Source organism: Pinus tabuliformis, chromosome 6 (genome assembly GCF_031772625.1).
Source record: "Pinus tabuliformis cultivar Carrire ecotype Pingquan chromosome 6, CPIR1, whole genome shotgun sequence".
Lineage (NCBI taxonomy): Eukaryota > Viridiplantae > Streptophyta > Pinopsida > Pinales > Pinaceae > Pinus > Pinus tabuliformis.
In genome coordinates this window covers 1,671,619,916-1,671,643,819 of record NC_142292.1, presented here as the reverse complement: position 1 = coordinate 1,671,643,819, position 23,904 = coordinate 1,671,619,916, and the positions used below count along the sequence as shown (strand labels likewise).

General features: G+C 25.8%; 2 protein-coding genes across 2 annotated transcripts; both read right to left on the bottom strand.

Moving 5' to 3' along the window:
- Positions 1-5,429: 5,429 nt before the first annotated feature.
- LOC149265373 (transcription elongation factor 1 homolog) lies at positions 5,430-6,078 on the bottom strand. The gene is made up of 4 exons (XM_089403687.1): positions 5,963-6,078; positions 5,802-5,872; positions 5,637-5,658; positions 5,430-5,484 (listed from the first exon to the last, which is right to left on the bottom strand). Exons 1-4 carry the CDS (start codon positions 6,076-6,078, stop codon positions 5,430-5,432), a joined length of 264 nt encoding a protein of 87 aa, XP_089259813.1.
- Positions 6,079-13,090: 7,012 nt separating this feature from the next.
- Positions 13,091-13,739, bottom strand: LOC149265372 (transcription elongation factor 1 homolog). The gene is made up of 4 exons (XM_089403681.1): positions 13,624-13,739; positions 13,463-13,533; positions 13,298-13,319; positions 13,091-13,145 (listed from the first exon to the last, which is right to left on the bottom strand). The coding sequence occupies exons 1-4, from the start codon at positions 13,737-13,739 to the stop codon at positions 13,091-13,093; spliced, it is 264 nt and encodes an 87-aa protein (XP_089259807.1).
- Between the last annotated feature and the right edge of the window lie 10,165 nt (positions 13,740-23,904).

Below are 23,904 nucleotides of genomic sequence, written 5' to 3'. Positions count from 1 at the left end.
AGACTCAAAGAAATTGGAGCTTCTCAAAAAATTGAATCTTTCTGGGCTCATGTTACATCTGCATTTAAGGTGGATCTATGCTGATTAAAAATTCATTACATCTAAGAAATTGCAAAAAAATCATCTTTACCAAAGTTCTAATAATTTTTGTTAACCAAATAATTACAATCAACTAGTAAAAAAAATATAATACTAAGATTTATACTAATTTTATTGAAATTAATTAAGCTTTGTAATAATGGTTAAAAAAGTATTTATTAAATGAGAAATTGTTTAAATTATAAATAATTAATAAATATTTACATCAAAAATTGTTTATTAAATCAGAAATTGTTTATTCACATACCTAAATTAGTATAAATTACTCATAAACCTGAAAACTAAAACATAAAATTAGTCAATTACTCATAACCTAAATAACTCATAGTTAATGATAATTAGTCATAAATCTAAGTTACTTATAATTCATGATTTATTGAAATATAAAATTACTTATGTAGCATTCATTATTCATAATTTAATTGACAATGATCTTAACGTTTATACTAATGAAATCAGATAAGTTTTGCAATAATGATTAAAACAATATTTATTAAATGAGAAATTGTTTAAATCACAAATAATTAATAAATATTTAAATCATAATTATTCATTAATCATAATTATTCAAGAATCTAAATCACTGATAATTAACCTAAATTACTCATAATTGTTGACTATAGATTTCTCATAAACCAAAAAACACTATAAATTATTGAAACATAAAATTAACTATGTGGCACTATAAATTAACTTCTTCATCCAAACAAGTGGAATCTGGCTTCTAAAATTTACAAAAACTCAATATATGAAACATTTAATTGTGATTTCTACTACCAGCTATATGTTGTTCTATTCATTGTTCATTATAAAGCATGTCACACTTTTTTCTACTTGTTTAAAAGCCTTGTAAAATATTTTTTTGAAAAAATTAATCCCAAATCCTTGTAGATCTAAATAACCTTAAGAATTTTCTAATTCTAGATATAGCTCTTAAACACTATTCTATTCAATTGGATAGATGTCTTACTCCTAACATTTTCACATTGCATCTATTACCAAGCCATCAATATATTTCAATTCTCTTTCTGATTCTATTAGAAAATTGCATTGACCTCATCATCAAAGGCATATCCATTTCTATTAGCAGGCTATCAATATATTTCAATTCAATTTTTTTATTTGTTGAGATAAATAGCCCTTTTTAAAGTTTCTCAAAGTATTTATTTGTATTAGTCAATTATCAATGTATTTAAATTCCCTTTTTGATTTGATTTGTTGAGATAGATAGCCCTTTTAAAATTACTCAAAGTAACTAAATCTATATGGAATAGGAATTCAAGGTTGAATTCAAACATTTGATTCTGATATTACCAGAGAAAATCTAGAGAGAGATATAGGCATTTCCTCCTTGAAGAAGGCCTTGTTAGGTGTGGAGTTCATAGTTGTATCCACCTATTTTACTAAAATCCTTCCCCAAATCACACTAAAATGTATGCGAATCTAGAATATGCATGTACTCACTTTTTTTTCTTCAACAAAGCAGATGTTAGATCAATGATGGTTGAAGATTCATGAAGTTATTTGGGATAAATATTACTTCATTGTCACAATAATATCTAACTTTCCAATTTTCACATCTGTATCCATATTTAATTGCACTAAGATGTGAGAATTATAATGGATTTAAGGAATTTATGTATTCCTTTTTGTACTTAAAGTTAAACAAATAACTTTTCAACTCTACAATTTAATAGAGAACATTTTATTTTTAAGTATTTTCAATATCCAATTGAAATTCAATCAACTCTACAATAACATTATTTACATATATAATAAAAAATCATTAGATATCAAATTCAACGGTGCATTTACTTTTTTCCTAAAATATCTACTCAAATAAAAAATAATAGATAATTATCTAAAAGATGTTGAAATTTTGGATAACTAGGAAAGTATTTCTGAAGAAACCCATCAAAGAACTCGTTTTTTATTATTTAAATTTCCTAATATCTTTTAATTTAACCTCCATATACCTAGTAATCATAATCATGTAGATATTAATGTTTTTATTACAATGATTAAGTTGTGATATTAACGCAGTCCATTTCAAGGATTATCTTATGATATTAACAATCTCTTGTTTTATTAATAAATAAGTAAAATGATTTAGAGTAATTTTAAATATTAAAAAAAATAATATATATGAATGTGTTGTTTTAGAAATTTAATAATATCATTTTAATTTGATATTTCTGGATTAATTACATTAAAAAATTTAGTTTAGGTTTAGAGCCAACAATTCTGGCTTATTATTATAATATTGATATTAAATATCATTAAGTTTTGAAATATAAATAATTAAAAATACTAATGTGATTGTTTATTATTTAAATTTCCTAACATTTATTAATTTTACCTCCATATATCACATAATCATAATCATGTAGATATTAATGTGATCCATTACAATTATTAAGTTGTCATATTAATACACTCCATTACAAGGATTATCTTATGATATTAACAATCTATTGTTTTATTAATAAATAAGTAAAATAATTTTAGAGTAATTTTAAATATGAAAAAAATTAATATATATGAATTTGATGTTTTGAAAATTTAATAATATCATTTTAATTTGATATTTCTATATACATTATATGAAAAAATTTAGTTTAGGTTTAACATTTTTTATCCTTAACAGAATGGAAAATTGTGTAGTCCAACAAAAAGATAAAATTGTGTTTTCGAGGCAATTTTTTGTTGGCATTGTGAATTAGGTGTTGTCCTTGATGCAAACTTACCTAATGAGTTGTTCTTATTTGATATTATAAATATATTTGTAGAAACATTGTAGCATCAATATTAAAAATAGACCTTAATATAAAAATCATTATAGGTTTACTAACATTAATAATCTTGGATTGTAGAGATTAGGTTTAAAAAATTGTGGAATTTTGTTCGTATTTTAATAATGTTATGATCGCTAATTTGATTTTAAACAATGTGTATACGTGAAGTTTTTCTCTATATGTAAATGGTAAATTATGTATATATGTTACTTTTAATTTTATTCAACATTAAAGTGTTTTGTTGATATCAAATGTGTTTTTTTTCTATTAGGTGATTTCATTGTTTGATCATGGATCCATCTATTTGGAGTTGTCTTCCATTCGAAATTCTTGAACTTTTATTCCTCTACCTTCCTTTATCAGTTGTGATAAATTTTAGCACTGATTGTAAGAAATGGAAGAATGTTTTGCAAAACCCTTCTTTCTTGTTACCTTCCAAGCATGTCTAAATGAATTAATTTGGATTTATGTTTCCTTTTTTCAATAGTGAAGAAAATTAATTTGCTCATGAATACCATAATCAGAATGGGCACATATCTCAATTTCATTTGGGGTTCATGGATTCAAGATACAGAGTAGAGTCTATTGTTGGACCAGTGGTGGTTTTATCGTTACCAACAGAGTAGAGTCTATTTAATAAATTTATTTAAAAAAAATTACAATTATTTTTTCAAGAGAACTAAAATAAATAGGATCCTTTTGTAATTAAAATGAATTTAAATAATTTTGTAATTACATTTTTATAATAATTTTATAAAATTATCCAATCTTGCTTCTTCTTTTGTTCCATTTTCCTCCTTGATTTCTCTTTTATGTTTTAATATTTCTCTTTAATAATTCAGAATTCCATCTTCTTCTTTTTAACATCCATCTATTTACTAAATAAATTTATAATCTTAAAATAATTTTATAATTTTAAAATCTTTTTATAGCCCTAAAATTACTTTAAAACATGTAATTATTATCTATTCCAATACCCTAAAATAATATATTTTTTCATCAATGTTATCTATCTTTATTATTTTACATTTTCTTTTAATTTACTTCATACAACCCTCTTTAATGTGTCAAATAAAGAAGTGACCTTTCATTCAAATTCATACATTAATTAATATGTTTTAGGTGATATGGTTTCATAAGCAGCTGCAAATTTAGCAGTCAAAGGTGCTCAATATCGGTGAGAGAATGCATGAGTATCTTCAAAGAAACCTCCGTCAGCAACACTTCCAGAAAAAGTAAAAATATTTTCCAGGGAAAATGTGTAGTTGCGATTGCCATGTTTTAGCAAGAAAGTTATGAAAGTACCATAGGAAGTATGTGGATGGTGCTTTGTGTGTAAGTAATCTCCAGGTAGTAGCAACCATTGTTTGTTGAATGTAGTTGTAAGAAATATTATGATAGAAGTTGCTTGGATGGCAACTGGCCTTCATCCAACAAAGAATGCCGACGGTCATTCTCCAACCATTATAGCTCCTATATCGTATATATAGGAGGACCAATTACATGGCCTTTTGGAGGGTCCATGGGAGAATCCATCCTACAGACAACATTTGTGGAAGTCAATTTAACAAGCCTCAACTTTTGCCAAAGTCAAATATTATCTTCTGGAAGTAAAAATTTATGAGATTATTTTTTCATTGTAGATTGTTTGAGAATTGCATTCCAAAATTCATATAATCAAACACCCAATTATTTTCCTTAATCTGCTTTGGTTACATTATTTTCTTAATCGTGTGAACTGTATGGCAATTGTGAAAAAAGTCATCTGTAATAAAGAGCACCCTTTAGGGATAAGAAAAAAAAAAAGAAAATATAAAAAATCATATAGGATTGCCGGAGGTGTAAGGTTCCCCTCATATAGGATGGGACAGCCACCGCCGGAGGTGTTCCAGTCCCACCAATAAAACCAGTCCACCAACAGGGAGGGCCTACACAAAGAAACTGCCCACCAACCATATGAATTATTTCTTATTAATGAGATTATATGGGGATTGTGATTAGTTGATATTTTTACCCTTTTAAATTGGAAGCTAGAAATGAGTGTCAGACATGTTGCACTTGCAGCAACTTGGAGCAGATACGTTGATGATTCCTCTACTGTGGTCTCTAGCAATCGAATTGGTTCAAGTGTAATTGGCATAAACCCAAAACTTGGAGGTCATTTTCAATGTGGTTATGGCCATCGTTGACAATGTCGGAAGAATATGCTATGGTCATCGTTGACAATGAACATTCAAGATAAAATTTTAATCGTAAGTCGTTGTTCCTTAACCTATCTGTCGTTGACAATGAACATTCAAGATAAAATTTTAATCGTAAGTCGTTGTTCCTTAACCTATCTGTTTTGTGTTAAGGAACTCAATCATGGAGGTTTAAATGGCATGCAAGTGTTTTCTTCTAGGTGAGGGAGTCCATCTGTTTGATGATTCTAATTACATAAGAAACCATAATTATCCATTCCAATTCCAATTAGATGGATTCAAATAAGTAAATAATATACAAATATTAACACATGATCTCGATGTCACGTTTCTATCACTCCGAATTTGATTGTTTTGCCTTTTGACATTCATCCAACCAGTCAGTAAATCTGCAAACGAGATGAAGTACAATCGTTATAATGTAAACGAGATGAAATGCAATCGATAAAACATAAATAATTATAGCATATGAAAATGTAAAATATAATGTTTCATTCGATACAGTTTACAGTTTGTTTTCAAGGGATCGCTGGAGACTTACACGTCAATGGGCTCGCTCAAATCTGAATACATTTGATAGAAAGGAAAAAAGCATTATTGGTTAGCCCATATCCATGTAAAACTTATAATTCGAGATAAACGTATCTCGAATGAAAGAAGTGACTTGATACGCACTAAGAAGTTAATAACATGGAAACTCACTCACTGTTGATTGTCATGGAGTAGGCGGCTGCGCACATCCTACACTTGAGTTCTCCGATCATTTGCTTTCGATCCCTATTGCATGAGCCAATTATATATGTATGCGCGTTAATATATATAAATCATAAAATTGTGAAGAACTGAAAAACACGAAGGATAGCTAACATGGCACATTCCACTCCCGCTGGATGGCTACAAAATGGACAGTTGAAAACAGTTTCTAATTTTGGTTGCCTTTTGCGCGGCTTATTTGAAGCAGCCGACTTCTTTCTTTTTCCCATAATAACAGTCGCAAATACTCAATGATTTGACGAACGAAACCCAAATCGAAACTGTAATCATAAAATTCGACGTTATGATATTCAAGCTTTCCAACCGTAACTAATATCCATATAAATACATTATTATCACATAGGAAGTTATTTTTCATTGTTAAAATCTAGTCGGCTCAAAAGGTTAGAATTTGGTGAGCAGAGGTTAAAATTCGGAAAGTTTTTTATTTTTTTGTATTTGTGAAAGTAGTTAATTTTAAGTAATTTCTAGTTGTTTGCATTTAGGTTTAAATTTTGTGGAGTTTACTTGGTTCATTATAAGAGTAATTAGGTTGAGTATGTAATCTCCACATTTGTATTTTTCAATATTTTAGCCTTTGTCATGTTTATAAGTTATCTATTTACTTTGATAATATTAAAAGGGTTGATTAGAACATAGATTTTTAAAGAAACTTTTTCATTTAAAGTCAATTGACTTATATCTAGTAGCAAATGTAATAATATTTTTAAATTTATATCAATATTATGTTTTATTTAATAAATTTATTTAAAAAAATTACAATTATTTTTTCAAGAGAACTAAAATAAATAGGATCCTTTTGTAATTAAAGTGAATTTAAATAGTTTTGTAATTATATTTTTTATAATAATTTTATAAAATTATCCAATCTTGCTTCTCCTTTTGTTCCATTTTCCTCCTTGATTTCTCTTTTCTGTTTTAATATTTCTCTTTAATAATTCAAATTTCCATCTTCTTCTTTTTAACATCCATCTATTTACTAAATAAATTTATAATATTAAAATAATTTTATAATTTTAAGATCTTTTTATAGCCCTAAAATTACTTTTAAACATGTATTTATTATCTATTCAATACCCTAAAATAATATATTTTTTCATCAATGTTATCTATCTTTATTATTTTACATTTTCTTTTAATTTACTTTATACAATTTACTTCATACCCCTCTTTAATGTGTCAATTTAAATAGTTTCCTTTCTTTATTTATTCACTTTATCATCTTTATTCAATTTTACTCAAATAAACTGGGGATAATTTCAATAGATCTAGCTTACCTAATTTATAACTTTTATAAAACAAAAATAATAAATCAGTGCTGCACTATCGTGAAGTATCCTTCATGATATCCTTCATGGGATATCATGAACTATAGTAGGTGCAATATTAATGCTAATCAATATTTATCCTCTTATAATGTGGGTGGGTGCAGTCATTACTCTGTAACCCAAATCCAAATTGTGCTACGCCTAATAGCGAGGTTGCTGCCAAGATCTTAAATAATATAAACGAACGCTCAGCCCAGTTTTCAAATATATAGCAAAGAAAATACGTGGTCAGAATCATCAGATTTGGTAGACTTAGATATATTTTTCCATTCACCTGATTGTTTTTATTTAACAATAAGCATTTGTCAATAATCTAGATTTATATATTAAAATTATTTTTTATATATATTTAATTGACTTGAAAAGTTTAGTTTACAATCCAGTATGATGTGTAACTGATAAGTTATCAAACTTGAAATTTTCTTCATCTCTAAAAAAAACTATACAAAACATTTAAATAAAGTAGACTCAAAGAAATTGGAGCTTCTCAAAAAATTGAATCTTTCTGGGCTCATGTTACATCTGCATTTAAGGTGGATCTATGCTGATTAAAAATTCATTACATCTAAGAAATTGCAAAAAAATCATCTTTACCAAAGTTCTAATAATTTTTGTTAACCAAATAATTACAATCAACTAGTAAAAAAAATATAATACTAAGATTTATACTAATTTTATTGAAATTAATTAAGCTTTGTAATAATGGTTAAAAAAGTATTTATTAAATGAGAAATTGTTTAAATTATAAATAATTAATAAATATTTACATCAAAAATTGTTTATTAAATCAGAAATTGTTTATTCACATACCTAAATTAGTATAAATTACTCATAAACCTGAAAACTAAAACATAAAATTAGTCAATTACTCATAACCTAAATAACTCATAGTTAATGATAATTAGTCATAAATCTAAGTTACTTATAATTCATGATTTATTGAAATATAAAATTACTTATGTAGCATTCATTATTCATAATTTAATTGACAATGATCTTAACGTTTATACTAATGAAATCAGATAAGTTTTGCAATAATGATTAAAACAATATTTATTAAATGAGAAATTGTTTAAATCACAAATAATTAATAAATATTTAAATCATAATTATTCATTAATCATAATTATTCAAGAATCTAAATCACTGATAATTAACCTAAATTACTCATAATTGTTGACTATAGATTTCTCATAAACCAAAAAACACTATAAATTATTGAAACATAAAATTAACTATGTGGCACTATAAATTAACTTCTTCATCCAAACAAGTGGAATCTGGCTTCTAAAATTTACAAAAACTCAATATATGAAACATTTAATTGTGATTTCTACTACCAGCTATATGTTGTTCTATTCATTGTTCATTATAAAGCATGTCACACTTTTTTCTACTTGTTTAAAAGCCTTGTAAAATATTTTTTTGAAAAAATTAATCCCAAATCCTTGTAGATCTAAATAACCTTAAGAATTTTCTAATTCTAGATATAGCTCTTAAACACTATTCTATTCAATTGGATAGATGTCTTACTCCTAACATTTTCACATTGCATCTATTACCAAGCCATCAATATATTTCAATTCTCTTTCTGATTCTATTAGAAAATTGCATTGACCTCATCATCAAAGGCATATCCATTTCTATTAGCAGGCTATCAATATATTTCAATTCAATTTTTTTATTTGTTGAGATAAATAGCCCTTTTTAAAGTTTCTCAAAGTATTTATTTGTATTAGTCAATTATCAATGTATTTAAATTCCCTTTTTGATTTGATTTGTTGAGATAGATAGCCCTTTTAAAATTACTCAAAGTAACTAAATCTATATGGAATAGGAATTCAAGGTTGAATTCAAACATTTGATTCTGATATTACCAGAGAAAATCTAGAGAGAGATATAGGCATTTCCTCCTTGAAGAAGGCCTTGTTAGGTGTGGAGTTCATAGTTGTATCCACCTATTTTACTAAAATCCTTCCCCAAATCACACTAAAATGTATGCGAATCTAGAATATGCATGTACTCACTTTTTTTTCTTCAACAAAGCAGATGTTAGATCAATGATGGTTGAAGATTCATGAAGTTATTTGGGATAAATATTACTTCATTGTCACAATAATATCTAACTTTCCAATTTTCACATCTGTATCCATATTTAATTGCACTAAGATGTGAGAATTATAATGGATTTAAGGAATTTATGTATTCCTTTTTGTACTTAAAGTTAAACAAATAACTTTTCAACTCTACAATTTAATAGAGAACATTTTATTTTTAAGTATTTTCAATATCCAATTGAAATTCAATCAACTCTACAATAACATTATTTACATATATAATAAAAAATCATTAGATATCAAATTCAACGGTGCATTTACTTTTTTCCTAAAATATCTACTCAAATAAAAAATAATAGATAATTATCTAAAAGATGTTGAAATTTTGGATAACTAGGAAAGTATTTCTGAAGAAACCCATCAAAGAACTCGTTTTTTATTATTTAAATTTCCTAATATCTTTTAATTTAACCTCCATATACCTAGTAATCATAATCATGTAGATATTAATGTTTTTATTACAATGATTAAGTTGTGATATTAACGCAGTCCATTTCAAGGATTATCTTATGATATTAACAATCTCTTGTTTTATTAATAAATAAGTAAAATGATTTAGAGTAATTTTAAATATTAAAAAAAATAATATATATGAATGTGTTGTTTTAGAAATTTAATAATATCATTTTAATTTGATATTTCTGGATTAATTACATTAAAAAATTTAGTTTAGGTTTAGAGCCAACAATTCTGGCTTATTATTATAATATTGATATTAAATATCATTAAGTTTTGAAATATAAATAATTAAAAATACTAATGTGATTGTTTATTATTTAAATTTCCTAACATTTATTAATTTTACCTCCATATATCACATAATCATAATCATGTAGATATTAATGTGATCCATTACAATTATTAAGTTGTCATATTAATACACTCCATTACAAGGATTATCTTATGATATTAACAATCTATTGTTTTATTAATAAATAAGTAAAATAATTTTAGAGTAATTTTAAATATGAAAAAAATTAATATATATGAATTTGATGTTTTGAAAATTTAATAATATCATTTTAATTTGATATTTCTATATACATTATATGAAAAAATTTAGTTTAGGTTTAACATTTTTTATCCTTAACAGAATGGAAAATTGTGTAGTCCAACAAAAAGATAAAATTGTGTTTTCGAGGCAATTTTTTGTTGGCATTGTGAATTAGGTGTTGTCCTTGATGCAAACTTACCTAATGAGTTGTTCTTATTTGATATTATAAATATATTTGTAGAAACATTGTAGCATCAATATTAAAAATAGACCTTAATATAAAAATCATTATAGGTTTACTAACATTAATAATCTTGGATTGTAGAGATTAGGTTTAAAAAATTGTGGAATTTTGTTCGTATTTTAATAATGTTATGATCGCTAATTTGATTTTAAACAATGTGTATACGTGAAGTTTTTCTCTATATGTAAATGGTAAATTATGTATATATGTTACTTTTAATTTTATTCAACATTAAAGTGTTTTGTTGATATCAAATGTGTTTTTTTTCTATTAGGTGATTTCATTGTTTGATCATGGATCCATCTATTTGGAGTTGTCTTCCATTCGAAATTCTTGAACTTTTATTCCTCTACCTTCCTTTATCAGTTGTGATAAATTTTAGCACTGATTGTAAGAAATGGAAGAATGTTTTGCAAAACCCTTCTTTCTTGTTACCTTCCAAGCATGTCTAAATGAATTAATTTGGATTTATGTTTCCTTTTTTCAATAGTGAAGAAAATTAATTTGCTCATGAATACCATAATCAGAATGGGCACATATCTCAATTTCATTTGGGGTTCATGGATTCAAGATACAGAGTAGAGTCTATTGTTGGACCAGTGGTGGTTTTATCGTTACCAACAGAGTAGAGTCTATTTAATAAATTTATTTAAAAAAAATTACAATTATTTTTTCAAGAGAACTAAAATAAATAGGATCCTTTTGTAATTAAAATGAATTTAAATAATTTTGTAATTACATTTTTATAATAATTTTATAAAATTATCCAATCTTGCTTCTTCTTTTGTTCCATTTTCCTCCTTGATTTCTCTTTTATGTTTTAATATTTCTCTTTAATAATTCAGAATTCCATCTTCTTCTTTTTAACATCCATCTATTTACTAAATAAATTTATAATCTTAAAATAATTTTATAATTTTAAAATCTTTTTATAGCCCTAAAATTACTTTAAAACATGTAATTATTATCTATTCCAATACCCTAAAATAATATATTTTTTCATCAATGTTATCTATCTTTATTATTTTACATTTTCTTTTAATTTACTTCATACAACCCTCTTTAATGTGTCAAATAAAGAAGTGACCTTTCATTCAAATTCATACATTAATTAATATGTTTTAGGTGATATGGTTTCATAAGCAGCTGCAAATTTAGCAGTCAAAGGTGCTCAATATCGGTGAGAGAATGCATGAGTATCTTCAAAGAAACCTCCGTCAGCAACACTTCCAGAAAAAGTAAAAATATTTTCCAGGGAAAATGTGTAGTTGCGATTGCCATGTTTTAGCAAGAAAGTTATGAAAGTACCATAGGAAGTATGTGGATGGTGCTTTGTGTGTAAGTAATCTCCAGGTAGTAGCAACCATTGTTTGTTGAATGTAGTTGTAAGAAATATTATGATAGAAGTTGCTTGGATGGCAACTGGCCTTCATCCAACAAAGAATGCCGACGGTCATTCTCCAACCATTATAGCTCCTATATCGTATATATAGGAGGACCAATTACATGGCCTTTTGGAGGGTCCATGGGAGAATCCATCCTACAGACAACATTTGTGGAAGTCAATTTAACAAGCCTCAACTTTTGCCAAAGTCAAATATTATCTTCTGGAAGTAAAAATTTATGAGATTATTTTTTCATTGTAGATTGTTTGAGAATTGCATTCCAAAATTCATATAATCAAACACCCAATTATTTTCCTTAATCTGCTTTGGTTACATTATTTTCTTAATCGTGTGAACTGTATGGCAATTGTGAAAAAAGTCATCTGTAATAAAGAGCACCCTTTAGGGATAAGAAAAAAAAAAAGAAAATATAAAAAATCATATAGGATTGCCGGAGGTGTAAGGTTCCCCTCATATAGGATGGGACAGCCACCGCCGGAGGTGTTCCAGTCCCACCAATAAAACCAGTCCACCAACAGGGAGGGCCTACACAAAGAAACTGCCCACCAACCATATGAATTATTTCTTATTAATGAGATTATATGGGGATTGTGATTAGTTGATATTTTTACCCTTTTAAATTGGAAGCTAGAAATGAGTGTCAGACATGTTGCACTTGCAGCAACTTGGAGCAGATACGTTGATGATTCCTCTACTGTGGTCTCTAGCAATCGAATTGGTTCAAGTGTAATTGGCATAAACCCAAAACTTGGAGGTCATTTTCAATGTGGTTATGGCCATCGTTGACAATGTCGGAAGAATATGCTATGGTCATCGTTGACAATGAACATTCAAGATAAAATTTTAATCGTAAGTCGTTGTTCCTTAACCTATCTGTCGTTGACAATGAACATTCAAGATAAAATTTTAATCGTAAGTCGTTGTTCCTTAACCTATCTGTTTTGTGTTAAGGAACTCAATCATGGAGGTTTAAATGGCATGCAAGTGTTTTCTTCTAGGTGAGGGAGTCCATCTGTTTGATGATTCTAATTACATAAGAAACCATAATTATCCATTCCAATTCCAATTAGATGGATTCAAATAAGTAAATAATATACAAATATTAACACATGATCTCGATGTCACGTTTCTATCACTCCGAATTTGATTGTTTTGCCTTTTGACATTCATCCAACCAGTCAGTAAATCTGCAAACGAGATGAAGTACAATCGTTATAATGTAAACGAGATGAAATGCAATCGATAAAACATAAATAATTATAGCATATGAAAATGTAAAATATAATGTTTCATTCGATACAGTTTACAGTTTGTTTTCAAGGGATCGCTGGAGACTTACACGTCAATGGGCTCGCTCAAATCTGAATACATTTGATAGAAAGGAAAAAAGCATTATTGGTTAGCCCATATCCATGTAAAACTTATAATTCGAGATAAACGTATCTCGAATGAAAGAAGTGACTTGATACGCACTAAGAAGTTAATAACATGGAAACTCACTCACTGTTGATTGTCATGGAGTAGGCGGCTGCGCACATCCTACACTTGAGTTCTCCGATCATTTGCTTTCGATCCCTATTGCATGAGCCAATTATATATGTATGCGCGTTAATATATATAAATCATAAAATTGTGAAGAACTGAAAAACACGAAGGATAGCTAACATGGCACATTCCACTCCCGCTGGATGGCTACAAAATGGACAGTTGAAAACAGTTTCTAATTTTGGTTGCCTTTTGCGCGGCTTATTTGAAGCAGCCGACTTCTTTCTTTTTCCCATAATAACAGTCGCAAATACTCAATGATTTGACGAACGAAACCCAAATCGAAACTGTAATCATAAAATTCGACGTTATGATATTCAAGCTTTCCAACCGTAACTAATATCCATATAAATACATTATTATCACATAGGAAGTTATTTTTCATTGTTAAAATCTAGTCGGCTCAAAAGGTTAGAATTTGGTGAGCAGAGGTTAAAATTCGGAAAGTTTTTTATTTTTTTGTATTTGTGAAAGTAGTTAATTTTAAGTAATTTCTAGTTGTTTGCATTTAGGTTTAAATTTTGTGGAGTTTACTTGGTTCATTATAAGAGTAATTAGGTTGAGTATGTAATCTCCACATTTGTATTTTTCAATATTTTAGCCTTTGTCATGTTTATAAGTTATCTATTTACTTTGATAATATTAAAAGGGTTGATTAGAACATAGATTTTTAAAGAAACTTTTTCATTTAAAGTCAATTGACTTATATCTAGTAGCAAATGTAATAATATTTTTAAATTTATATCAATATTATGTTTTATTTAATAAATTTATTTAAAAAAATTACAATTATTTTTTCAAGAGAACTAAAATAAATAGGATCCTTTTGTAATTAAAGTGAATTTAAATAGTTTTGTAATTATATTTTTTATAATAATTTTATAAAATTATCCAATCTTGCTTCTCCTTTTGTTCCATTTTCCTCCTTGATTTCTCTTTTCTGTTTTAATATTTCTCTTTAATAATTCAAATTTCCATCTTCTTCTTTTTAACATCCATCTATTTACTAAATAAATTTATAATATTAAAATAATTTTATAATTTTAAGATCTTTTTATAGCCCTAAAATTACTTTTAAACATGTATTTATTATCTATTCAATACCCTAAAATAATATATTTTTTCATCAATGTTATCTATCTTTATTATTTTACATTTTCTTTTAATTTACTTTATACAATTTACTTCATACCCCTCTTTAATGTGTCAATTTAAATAGTTTCCTTTCTTTATTTATTCACTTTATCATCTTTATTCAATTTTACTCAAATAAACTGGGGGATAATTTCAATAGATCTAGCTTACCTAATTTATAACTTTTATAAAACAAAAATAATAAATCAGTGCTGCACTATCGTGAAGTATCCTTCATGATATCCTTCATGGGATATCATGAACTATAGTAGGTGCAATATTAATGCTAATCAATATTTATCCTCTTATAATGTGGGTGGGTGCAGTCATTACTCTGTAACCCAAATCCAAATTGTGCTACGCCTAATAGCGAGGTTGCTGCCAAGATCTTAAATAATATAAACGAACGCTCAGCCCAGTTTTCAAATATATAGCAAAGAAAATACGTGGTCAGAATCATCAGATTTGGTAGACTTAGATATATTTTTCCATTCACCTGATTGTTTTTATTTAACAATAAGCATTTGTCAATAATCTAGATTTATATATTAAAATTATTTTTTATATATATTTAATTGACTTGAAAAGTTTAGTTTACAATCCAGTATGATGTGTAACTGATAAGTTATCAAACTTGAAATTTTCTTCATCTCTAAAAAAAACTATACAAAACATTTAAATAAAGTAGACTCAAAGAAATTGGAGCTTCTCAAAAAATTGAATCTTTCTGGGCTCATGTTACATCTGCATTTAAGGTGGATCTATGCTGATTAAAAATTCATTACATCTAAGAAATTGCAAAAAAATCATCTTTACCAAAGTTCTAATAATTTTTGTTAACCAAATAATTACAATCAACTAGTAAAAAAAATATAATACTAAGATTTATACTAATTTTATTGAAATTAATTAAGCTTTGTAATAATGGTTAAAAAAGTATTTATTAAATGAGAAATTGTTTAAATTATAAATAATTAATAAATATTTACATCAAAAATTGTTTATTAAATCAGAAATTGTTTATTCACATACCTAAATTAGTATAAATTACTCATAAACCTGAAAACTAAAACATAAAATTAGTCAATTACTCATAACCTAAATAACTCATAGTTAATGATAATTAGTCATAAATCTAAGTTACTTATAATTCATGATTTATTGAAATATAAAATTACTTATGTAGCATTCATTATTCATAATTTAATTGACAATGATCTTAACGTTTATACTAATGAAATCAGATAAGTTTTGCAATAATGATTAAAACAATATTTATTAAATGAGAAATTGTTTAAATCACAAATAATTAATAAATATTTAAATCATAATTATTCATTAATCATAATTATTCAAGAATCTAAATCACTGATAATTAACCTAAATTACTCATAATTGTTGACTATAGATTTCTCATAAACCAAAAAACACTATAAATTATTGAAACATAAAATTAACTATGTGGCACTATAAATTAACTTCTTCATCCAAACAAGTGGAATCTGGCTTCTAAAATTTACAAAAACTCAATATATGAAACATTTAATTGTGATTTCTACTACCAGCTATATGTTGTTCTATTCATTGTTCATTATAAAGCATGTCACACTTTTTTCTACTTGTTTAAAAGCCTTGTAAAATATTTTTTTGAAAAAATTAATCCCAAATCCTTGTAGATCTAAATAACCTTAAGAATTTTCTAATTCTAGATATAGCTCTTAAACACTATTCTATTCAATTGGATAGATGTCTTACTCCTAACATTTTCACATTGCATCTATTACCAAGCCATCAATATATTTCAATTCTCTTTCTGATTCTATTAGAAAATTGCATTGACCTCATCATCAAAGGCATATCCATTTCTATTAGCAGGCTATCAATATATTTCAATTCAATTTTTTTATTTGTTGAGATAAATAGCCCTTTTTAAAGTTTCTCAAAGTATTTATTTGTATTAGTCAATTATCAATGTATTTAAATTCCCTTTTTGATTTGATTTGTTGAGATAGATAGCCCTTTTAAAATTACTCAAAGTAACTAAATCTATATGGAATAGGAATTCAAGGTTGAATTCAAACATTTGATTCTGATATTACCAGAGAAAATCTAGAGAGAGATATAGGCATTTCCTCCTTGAAGAAGGCCTTGTTAGGTGTGGAGTTCATAGTTGTATCCACCTATTTTACTAAAATCCTTCCCCAAATCACACTAAAATGTATGCGAATCTAGAATATGCATGTACTCACTTTTTTTTCTTCAACAAAGCAGATGTTAGATCAATGATGGTTGAAGATTCATGAAGTTATTTGGGATAAATATTACTTCATTGTCACAATAATATCTAACTTTCCAATTTTCACATCTGTATCCATATTTAATTGCACTAAGATGTGAGAATTATAATGGATTTAAGGAATTTATGTATTCCTTTTTGTACTTAAAGTTAAACAAATAACTTTTCAACTCTACAATTTAATAGAGAACATTTTATTTTTAAGTATTTTCAATATCCAATTGAAATTCAATCAACTCTACAATAACATTATTTACATATATAATAAAAAATCATTAGATATCAAATTCAACGGTGCATTTACTTTTTTCCTAAAATATCTACTCAAATAAAAAATAATAGATAATTATCTAAAAGATGTTGAAATTTTGGATAACTAGGAAAGTATTTCTGAAGAAACCCATCAAAGAACTCGTTTTTTATTATTTAAATTTCCTAATATCTTTTAATTTAACCTCCATATACCTAGTAATCATAATCATGTAGATATTAATGTTTTTATTACAATGATTAAGTTGTGATATTAACGCAGTCCATTTCAAGGATTATCTTATGATATTAACAATCTCTTGTTTTATTAATAAATAAGTAAAATGATTTAGAGTAATTTTAAATATTAAAAAAAATAATATATATGAATGTGTTGTTTTAGAAATTTAATAATATCATTTTAATTTGATATTTCTGGATTAATTACATTAAAAAATTTAGTTTAGGTTTAGAGCCAACAATTCTGGCTTATTATTATAATATTGATATTAAATATCATTAAGTTTTGAAATATAAATAATTAAAAATACTAATGTGATTGTTTATTATTTAAATTTCCTAACATTTATTAATTTTACCTCCATATATCACATAATCATAATCATGTAGATATTAATGTGATCCATTACAATTATTAAGTTGTCATATTAATACACTCCATTACAAGGATTATCTTATGATATTAACAATCTATTGTTTTATTAATAAATAAGTAAAATAATTTTAGAGTAATTTTAAATATGAAAAAAATTAATATATATGAATTTGATGTTTTGAAAATTTAATAATATCATTTTAATTTGATATTTCTATATACATTATATGAAAAAATTTAGTTTAGGTTTAACATTTTTTATCCTTAACAGAATGGAAAATTGTGTAGTCCAACAAAAAGATAAAATTGTGTTTTCGAGGCAATTTTTTGTTGGCATTGTGAATTAGGTGTTGTCCTTGATGCAAACTTGCCTAATGAGTTGTTCTTATTTGATATTATAAATATATTTGTAGAAACATTGTAGCATCAATATTAAAAATAGACCTTAATATAAAAATCATTATAGGTTTACTAACATTAATAATCTTGGATTGTAGAGATTAGGTTTAAAAAATTGTGGAATTTTGTTCGGTATTTTAATAATGTTATGATCGCTAATTTGATTTTAAACAATGTGTATACGTGAAGTTTTTCTCTATATGTAAATGGTAAATTATGTATATATGTTACTTTTAATTTTATTCAACATTAAAGTGTTTTGTTGATATCAAATGTGTTTTTTTTCTATTAGGTGATTTCATTGTTTGATCATGGATCCATCTATTTGGAGTTGTCTTCCATTCGAAATTCTTGAACTTTTCTTCCTCTACCTTCCTTTATCAGTTGTGATAAATTTTAGCACTGATTGTAAGAAATGGAAGAATGTTTTGCAAAACCCTTCTTTCTTGTTACCTTCCAAGCATGTCTAAATGAATTAATTTGGATTTATGTTTCCTTTTTTCAATAGTGAAGAAAATTAATTTGCTCATGAATACCATAATCAGAATGGGCACATATCTCAATTTCATTTGGGGTTCATGGATTCAAGATACAGAGTAGAGTCTATTGTTGGACCAGTGGTGGTTTTATCGTTACCAACAGAGTAGAGTCTATTTAATAAATTTATTTAAAAAAAATTACAATTATTTTTTCAAGAGAACTAAAATAAATAGGATCCTTTTGTAATTAAAATGAATTTAAATAATTTTGTAATTACATTTTTATAATAATTTTATAAAATTATCCAATCTTGCTTCTTCTTTTGTTCCATTTTCCTCCTTGATTTCTCTTTTATGTTTTAATATTTCTCTTTAATAATTCAGAATTCCATCTTCTTCTTTTTAACATCCATCTATTTACTAAATAAATTTATAATCTTAAAATAATTTTATAATTTTAAAATCTTTTTATAGCCCTAAAATTACTTTAAAACATGTAATTATTATCTATTCCAATACCCTAAAATAATATATTTTTTCATCAATGTTATCTATCTTTATTATTTTACATTTTCTTTTAATTTACTTCATACAACCCTCTTTAATGTGTCAATTTAAGTAGTTTCCTTTCTTTATTTATTCACTTTATCATCTTTATTCAATTTAAGTAAGTTCATGTTAATTAAATTTCTAAAATATTTTAAAATTTGTAATAATATTTTACTCAAATAAACTAGGGGATAATTTCAATAGATCTAGCTGACCTAATTTATAACTTTTATACAACAAAAATAATAAACCAGTGCTGCACTATCGTGAAGTGTCCTTCATGATATCCTTCATGAAGTGTGCAATATTAATGCTAATCAATATTTATCCTCTTATAATGTGGGTGGGTGCAGTCATTACTCTGTAACCCAAATCCAAAGTGTGCTACGCATAATAGCGAGGTTGCTGCCAAGATCTTAAATAATATAAACGAACGCTCAGCCCAGTTTTCAAGTATATCGCAAAGAAAATACGTGGTCAGAATCATCAGATTTTGTAGACTTAGATATATTTTTTCATTCACCTGATTGTTTTTATTTAACAATAAGCATTTCTCAGCAATCTAGATTTATATATTAAAATTATTTTTCATATATATTTAATTTACTTGAAAAGTTTAGTTTACAATCCAGTATGATGTGTAACAGGTAGGTCATCAAACTTGAAATTTTCTTCATCTCTAAAAAAAAAACTATACAAAACATTTAAATAAAGTAGACTCATAAAGAAAATTACACTGGAAGAAATTGGATTCTTCTCAAGAAATTGAATCTTTTTGGGCCCATGTTACATCTGCATTTAAGGTAAATCTACGCTGATTAAAAATTCATTACATCTAAGAAATTGCAACAAAATCATCTTTACCAAAGTTCTAATAATTTTTGTTAACCAAATAATTACAATCAACTAGTAAAAAAATATAATACTAAGATTTATACTAATTTTATTGATATTAATTATGCTTTGTAATAATGGTTAAAAAAGTATTTATTAAATGAGAAATTGTTTAAATTATAAATAATTAATAAATATTTACATCAAAATTGTTTATTAAATCGGAAATTGTTTATTCACATACCTAAATTAGTATAAATTACTCATAAACTTGAAAACTAAAACATAAAATTAGTCAATTACTCATAGGCTAAATAACTCATAGTTAATGATAATTAGTCATAAATCTAAGTTACTTATAATTCATGATTTATTGAAATATAAAATTACTTATGTAGCATTCATTATTCATAATTTAATTTGACAATGATCTTAACGTTTATACTAATGAAATCAGATAAGTTTTGCAATAATGATTAAAACAATATTTATTAAATGAGAAATTGTTTAAATAACAAATAATTAATAAATATTTAAATCATATTATTCATTAAATCAGAACCTGTTTACTCATATACCTGAATTACTAGAAATTACTAATAAACCTAAAAACTGAAACATACAATTAGTCAATTACTCATAAACCTAAATAACGCATAGTTACTTATAACTAATCATAATTATTCATGAATCTAAATCACTCATAATTAAACTAAATTACTCATAATTGTGGACTATAGATTTCTCATAAACCAAAAAACACTATAAATTATTGGAACATAAAATTAACTATGTGGCACTATAAATTAACTTTTACACCCAAACAAGTGGAATCTGGCTTCTAAAATTTACAAAAAATCAATATATGAAACATTCAATTGCAATTTCTACTACCAGCTATATGTTGTTCTATTCATTGTTCATTGTAAAGCATGTCACACTTTTTTCTACTTGTTTAAAAGCCTTGTAAAATATTTTTTTGAAAAAATTTATACCAAATCCTTGTAGATCTAAATAACCTTAAGAATTTTCTAATTCTAGATATAGCTTTTAAGCACTATTCTATTCAATTGGATGGATGTCTTACTCCTGAAATTTTCACATTGCATCTATTAGCAAGCCATCAATATATTTCAATTCTCTTTCTGATTCTATTAGAAGATTGCATTGACCTCATCATCAAAGGCATATCCATTTCTATTAGCAAGCTATCAATATATTTCAATTCAATTTTTTGATTTGTTGAGATAAATAGCCCTTTTAAAGTTTCTCAAAGTATTTATTTGTATTAGCCAATTATCAATGTATTTAAATTCCCTTTTTGATTTGATTTGTTGAGATAGATAGCCCTTTTAAAATTACTCAAAGTAACTAGATCTATATGGAATAGGAATTCAAGGTTGAATTTAAACATTTGATTCTGATATTACCAGAGAAAATCTAGAGAGAGATATAGACATTTCCTCCTTGAAGAAGGCCTTGTTAGGTGTGGAGTTCATAGTTGTATCCACTTATTTTACTAAAATCCTTCCCCATATCACACTAAAAAATCTGGAGAGAGATATAGATATTTCCTCCTTGAAGAAGGCCTTGTTAGGTGTGGAGTTCATAGTTGTATCCACTCATTTTACTAAAATCCTTCCCCATATCACACTAAAATGTATGCGAATCTAGAATATGCATGTACTCACTTTTTTTCTTCAACAAAGCAAATGTTAGATCAATGATGATTGAAGATTCATGAAGTTATTTGGGATAAATATTACTTCATTGTCACAATAATATCTAACTTTCCAATTTTCACATTTGTAACCATATTTAATTGCACTAAGATGTGAGGATTATAATGGATTTAAGGAATTTATGTATTCCTTTTTGTACTTAAAGTTAAACAAATAACTTTTCAACTCTACAATTTAATAGAGAACATTTTATTTTTAAATATTTTCAATATCCAATTGAAATTCAATCAACTCTACAATAACATTATTTATATATATAATAAAAAATCATTAGATGTCAAATTCAATGGTGCATTTACTTTTTTCCTAAAATATCTACTCAAATAAAAAATAATAGATAATTATCTAAAAGATGTTGAAATTTTGGATAACTAGGAAAGTATTTCCGAAGAAACCCATCAAAGGACCCATTTTTTATTATTTAAATTTCCTAATATCTTTTAATTTAACCTCCATATACCAGGTAATCATAATCATGTAGATATTAAGGTAATCCATTACAATGATTAAGTTCTGATATTAACGCAGTCCATTTCAAGGATTATCTTATGATATTAACAATCTATTGTTTTATTAATAAATAAGTAAAATGATTTTAGAGTAATTTTAAATATTAAAAAAATTAATATATAATATCATTTTAATTTGATATTTCTGGATTAATTACATTCAAAAATTTAGTTTAGGTTTAGAGCCAACAATTCTGACTTATTAGTATAATATTGATATTAAATATCATTAAGTTTTGAAATATAAATAAATAAAAATACTAATGTGATTGTTTATTATTTAAATTTCCTAATATTTATTAATTTTACCTCTATATATCACATAATCATAATCATGTAGATATTAATGTGGTCCATTACAATGATTAAGTTGTCATATTAGTACACTCCATTACAAGAATTATCTTATGATATTAAAAATCTATTGTTTTATTAATAAATAAGTAAAATAATTTTAGAGTAATTTTAAATATGAAAAAAATTAATATATATGAATTTGATGTTTTGTAAATTTAATAATATCATTTTAATTTGATATTTTTTGATACATTATATGAAAAGTTTTAGTTTAGGTTTAACATTTTTTATCCTTAACAGAATGGAAAATTGTGTAGTCCAACAAAAAGATAAAATTGTGTTTTCGAGGCAATTTTTTGTTGGCATTGTGAATTAGGTGTTGTCCTTGATGGAAACTTACCTAATGAGTTTTTCTTATTTGATATTATAAATATATTTGTAGAAACATTGTAGCATCAATATTAAACATAGACCTTAATATAAAAATAATTATAGGTTTACTAACATTAATAATCTTGGATTGTAGAGATTAGGTTTAAAAAATTGTGGAAATGTGTTCGGTATTGTAATAATGTTATGATCACTAATTTGATTTTATACAATGTGTATACGTGAAGTTTTTCTCTGTGTAAATGGTAAATTATGTATATATGTTACTTTTAATTTTATTCAACATTAAAGTGTTTTGTTGATATCAAATGTGTTTTTTTTTCTATTAGGTGATTTCATTGTTTGATCATGGATCCATCTATTTAGAGTTGTCTTCCATTCGAAATTCTTGAACTTTTCTTCCTCTGCCTTCCTTTATGAGTTGTGATAAATTTTAGCACTGTTTGTAAGAAATGGAAGAATGTTTTGCAAAACCCTTCTTTCTTGTTACGTTCCAAGCATGTCTTTATGAATTAATTTGGACTTATGGTTCCTTTTTTCAATAGTGAAGAAAATTATTTTGCTCATGAATACCATAATCAGAATGGGCACATATCACATATCTCAATTTCATTTGGGGTTCATAGATTCAAGATACAGAGTAGAGTCTATTGTTGGACCAGTGGTGGTTTTATCGTTACCAACAGAATGATCCCTACACTGAAATATTGCATAACAAATCCATTTACGAAGGCCTTTAAAAACATAGGCCCAATATGAATTGGAGAGTGGGGATTCTTTTCATTATTGGAAAATTTAAGCAGCAGAAAATATGATTGGATTGTTCTAAAACATACGTATGACAAAATGCAATCTAAATTTTATGTTTGCAGTAGTCTTGATAGGGTATGGCAAAGGGTTGTTGTTC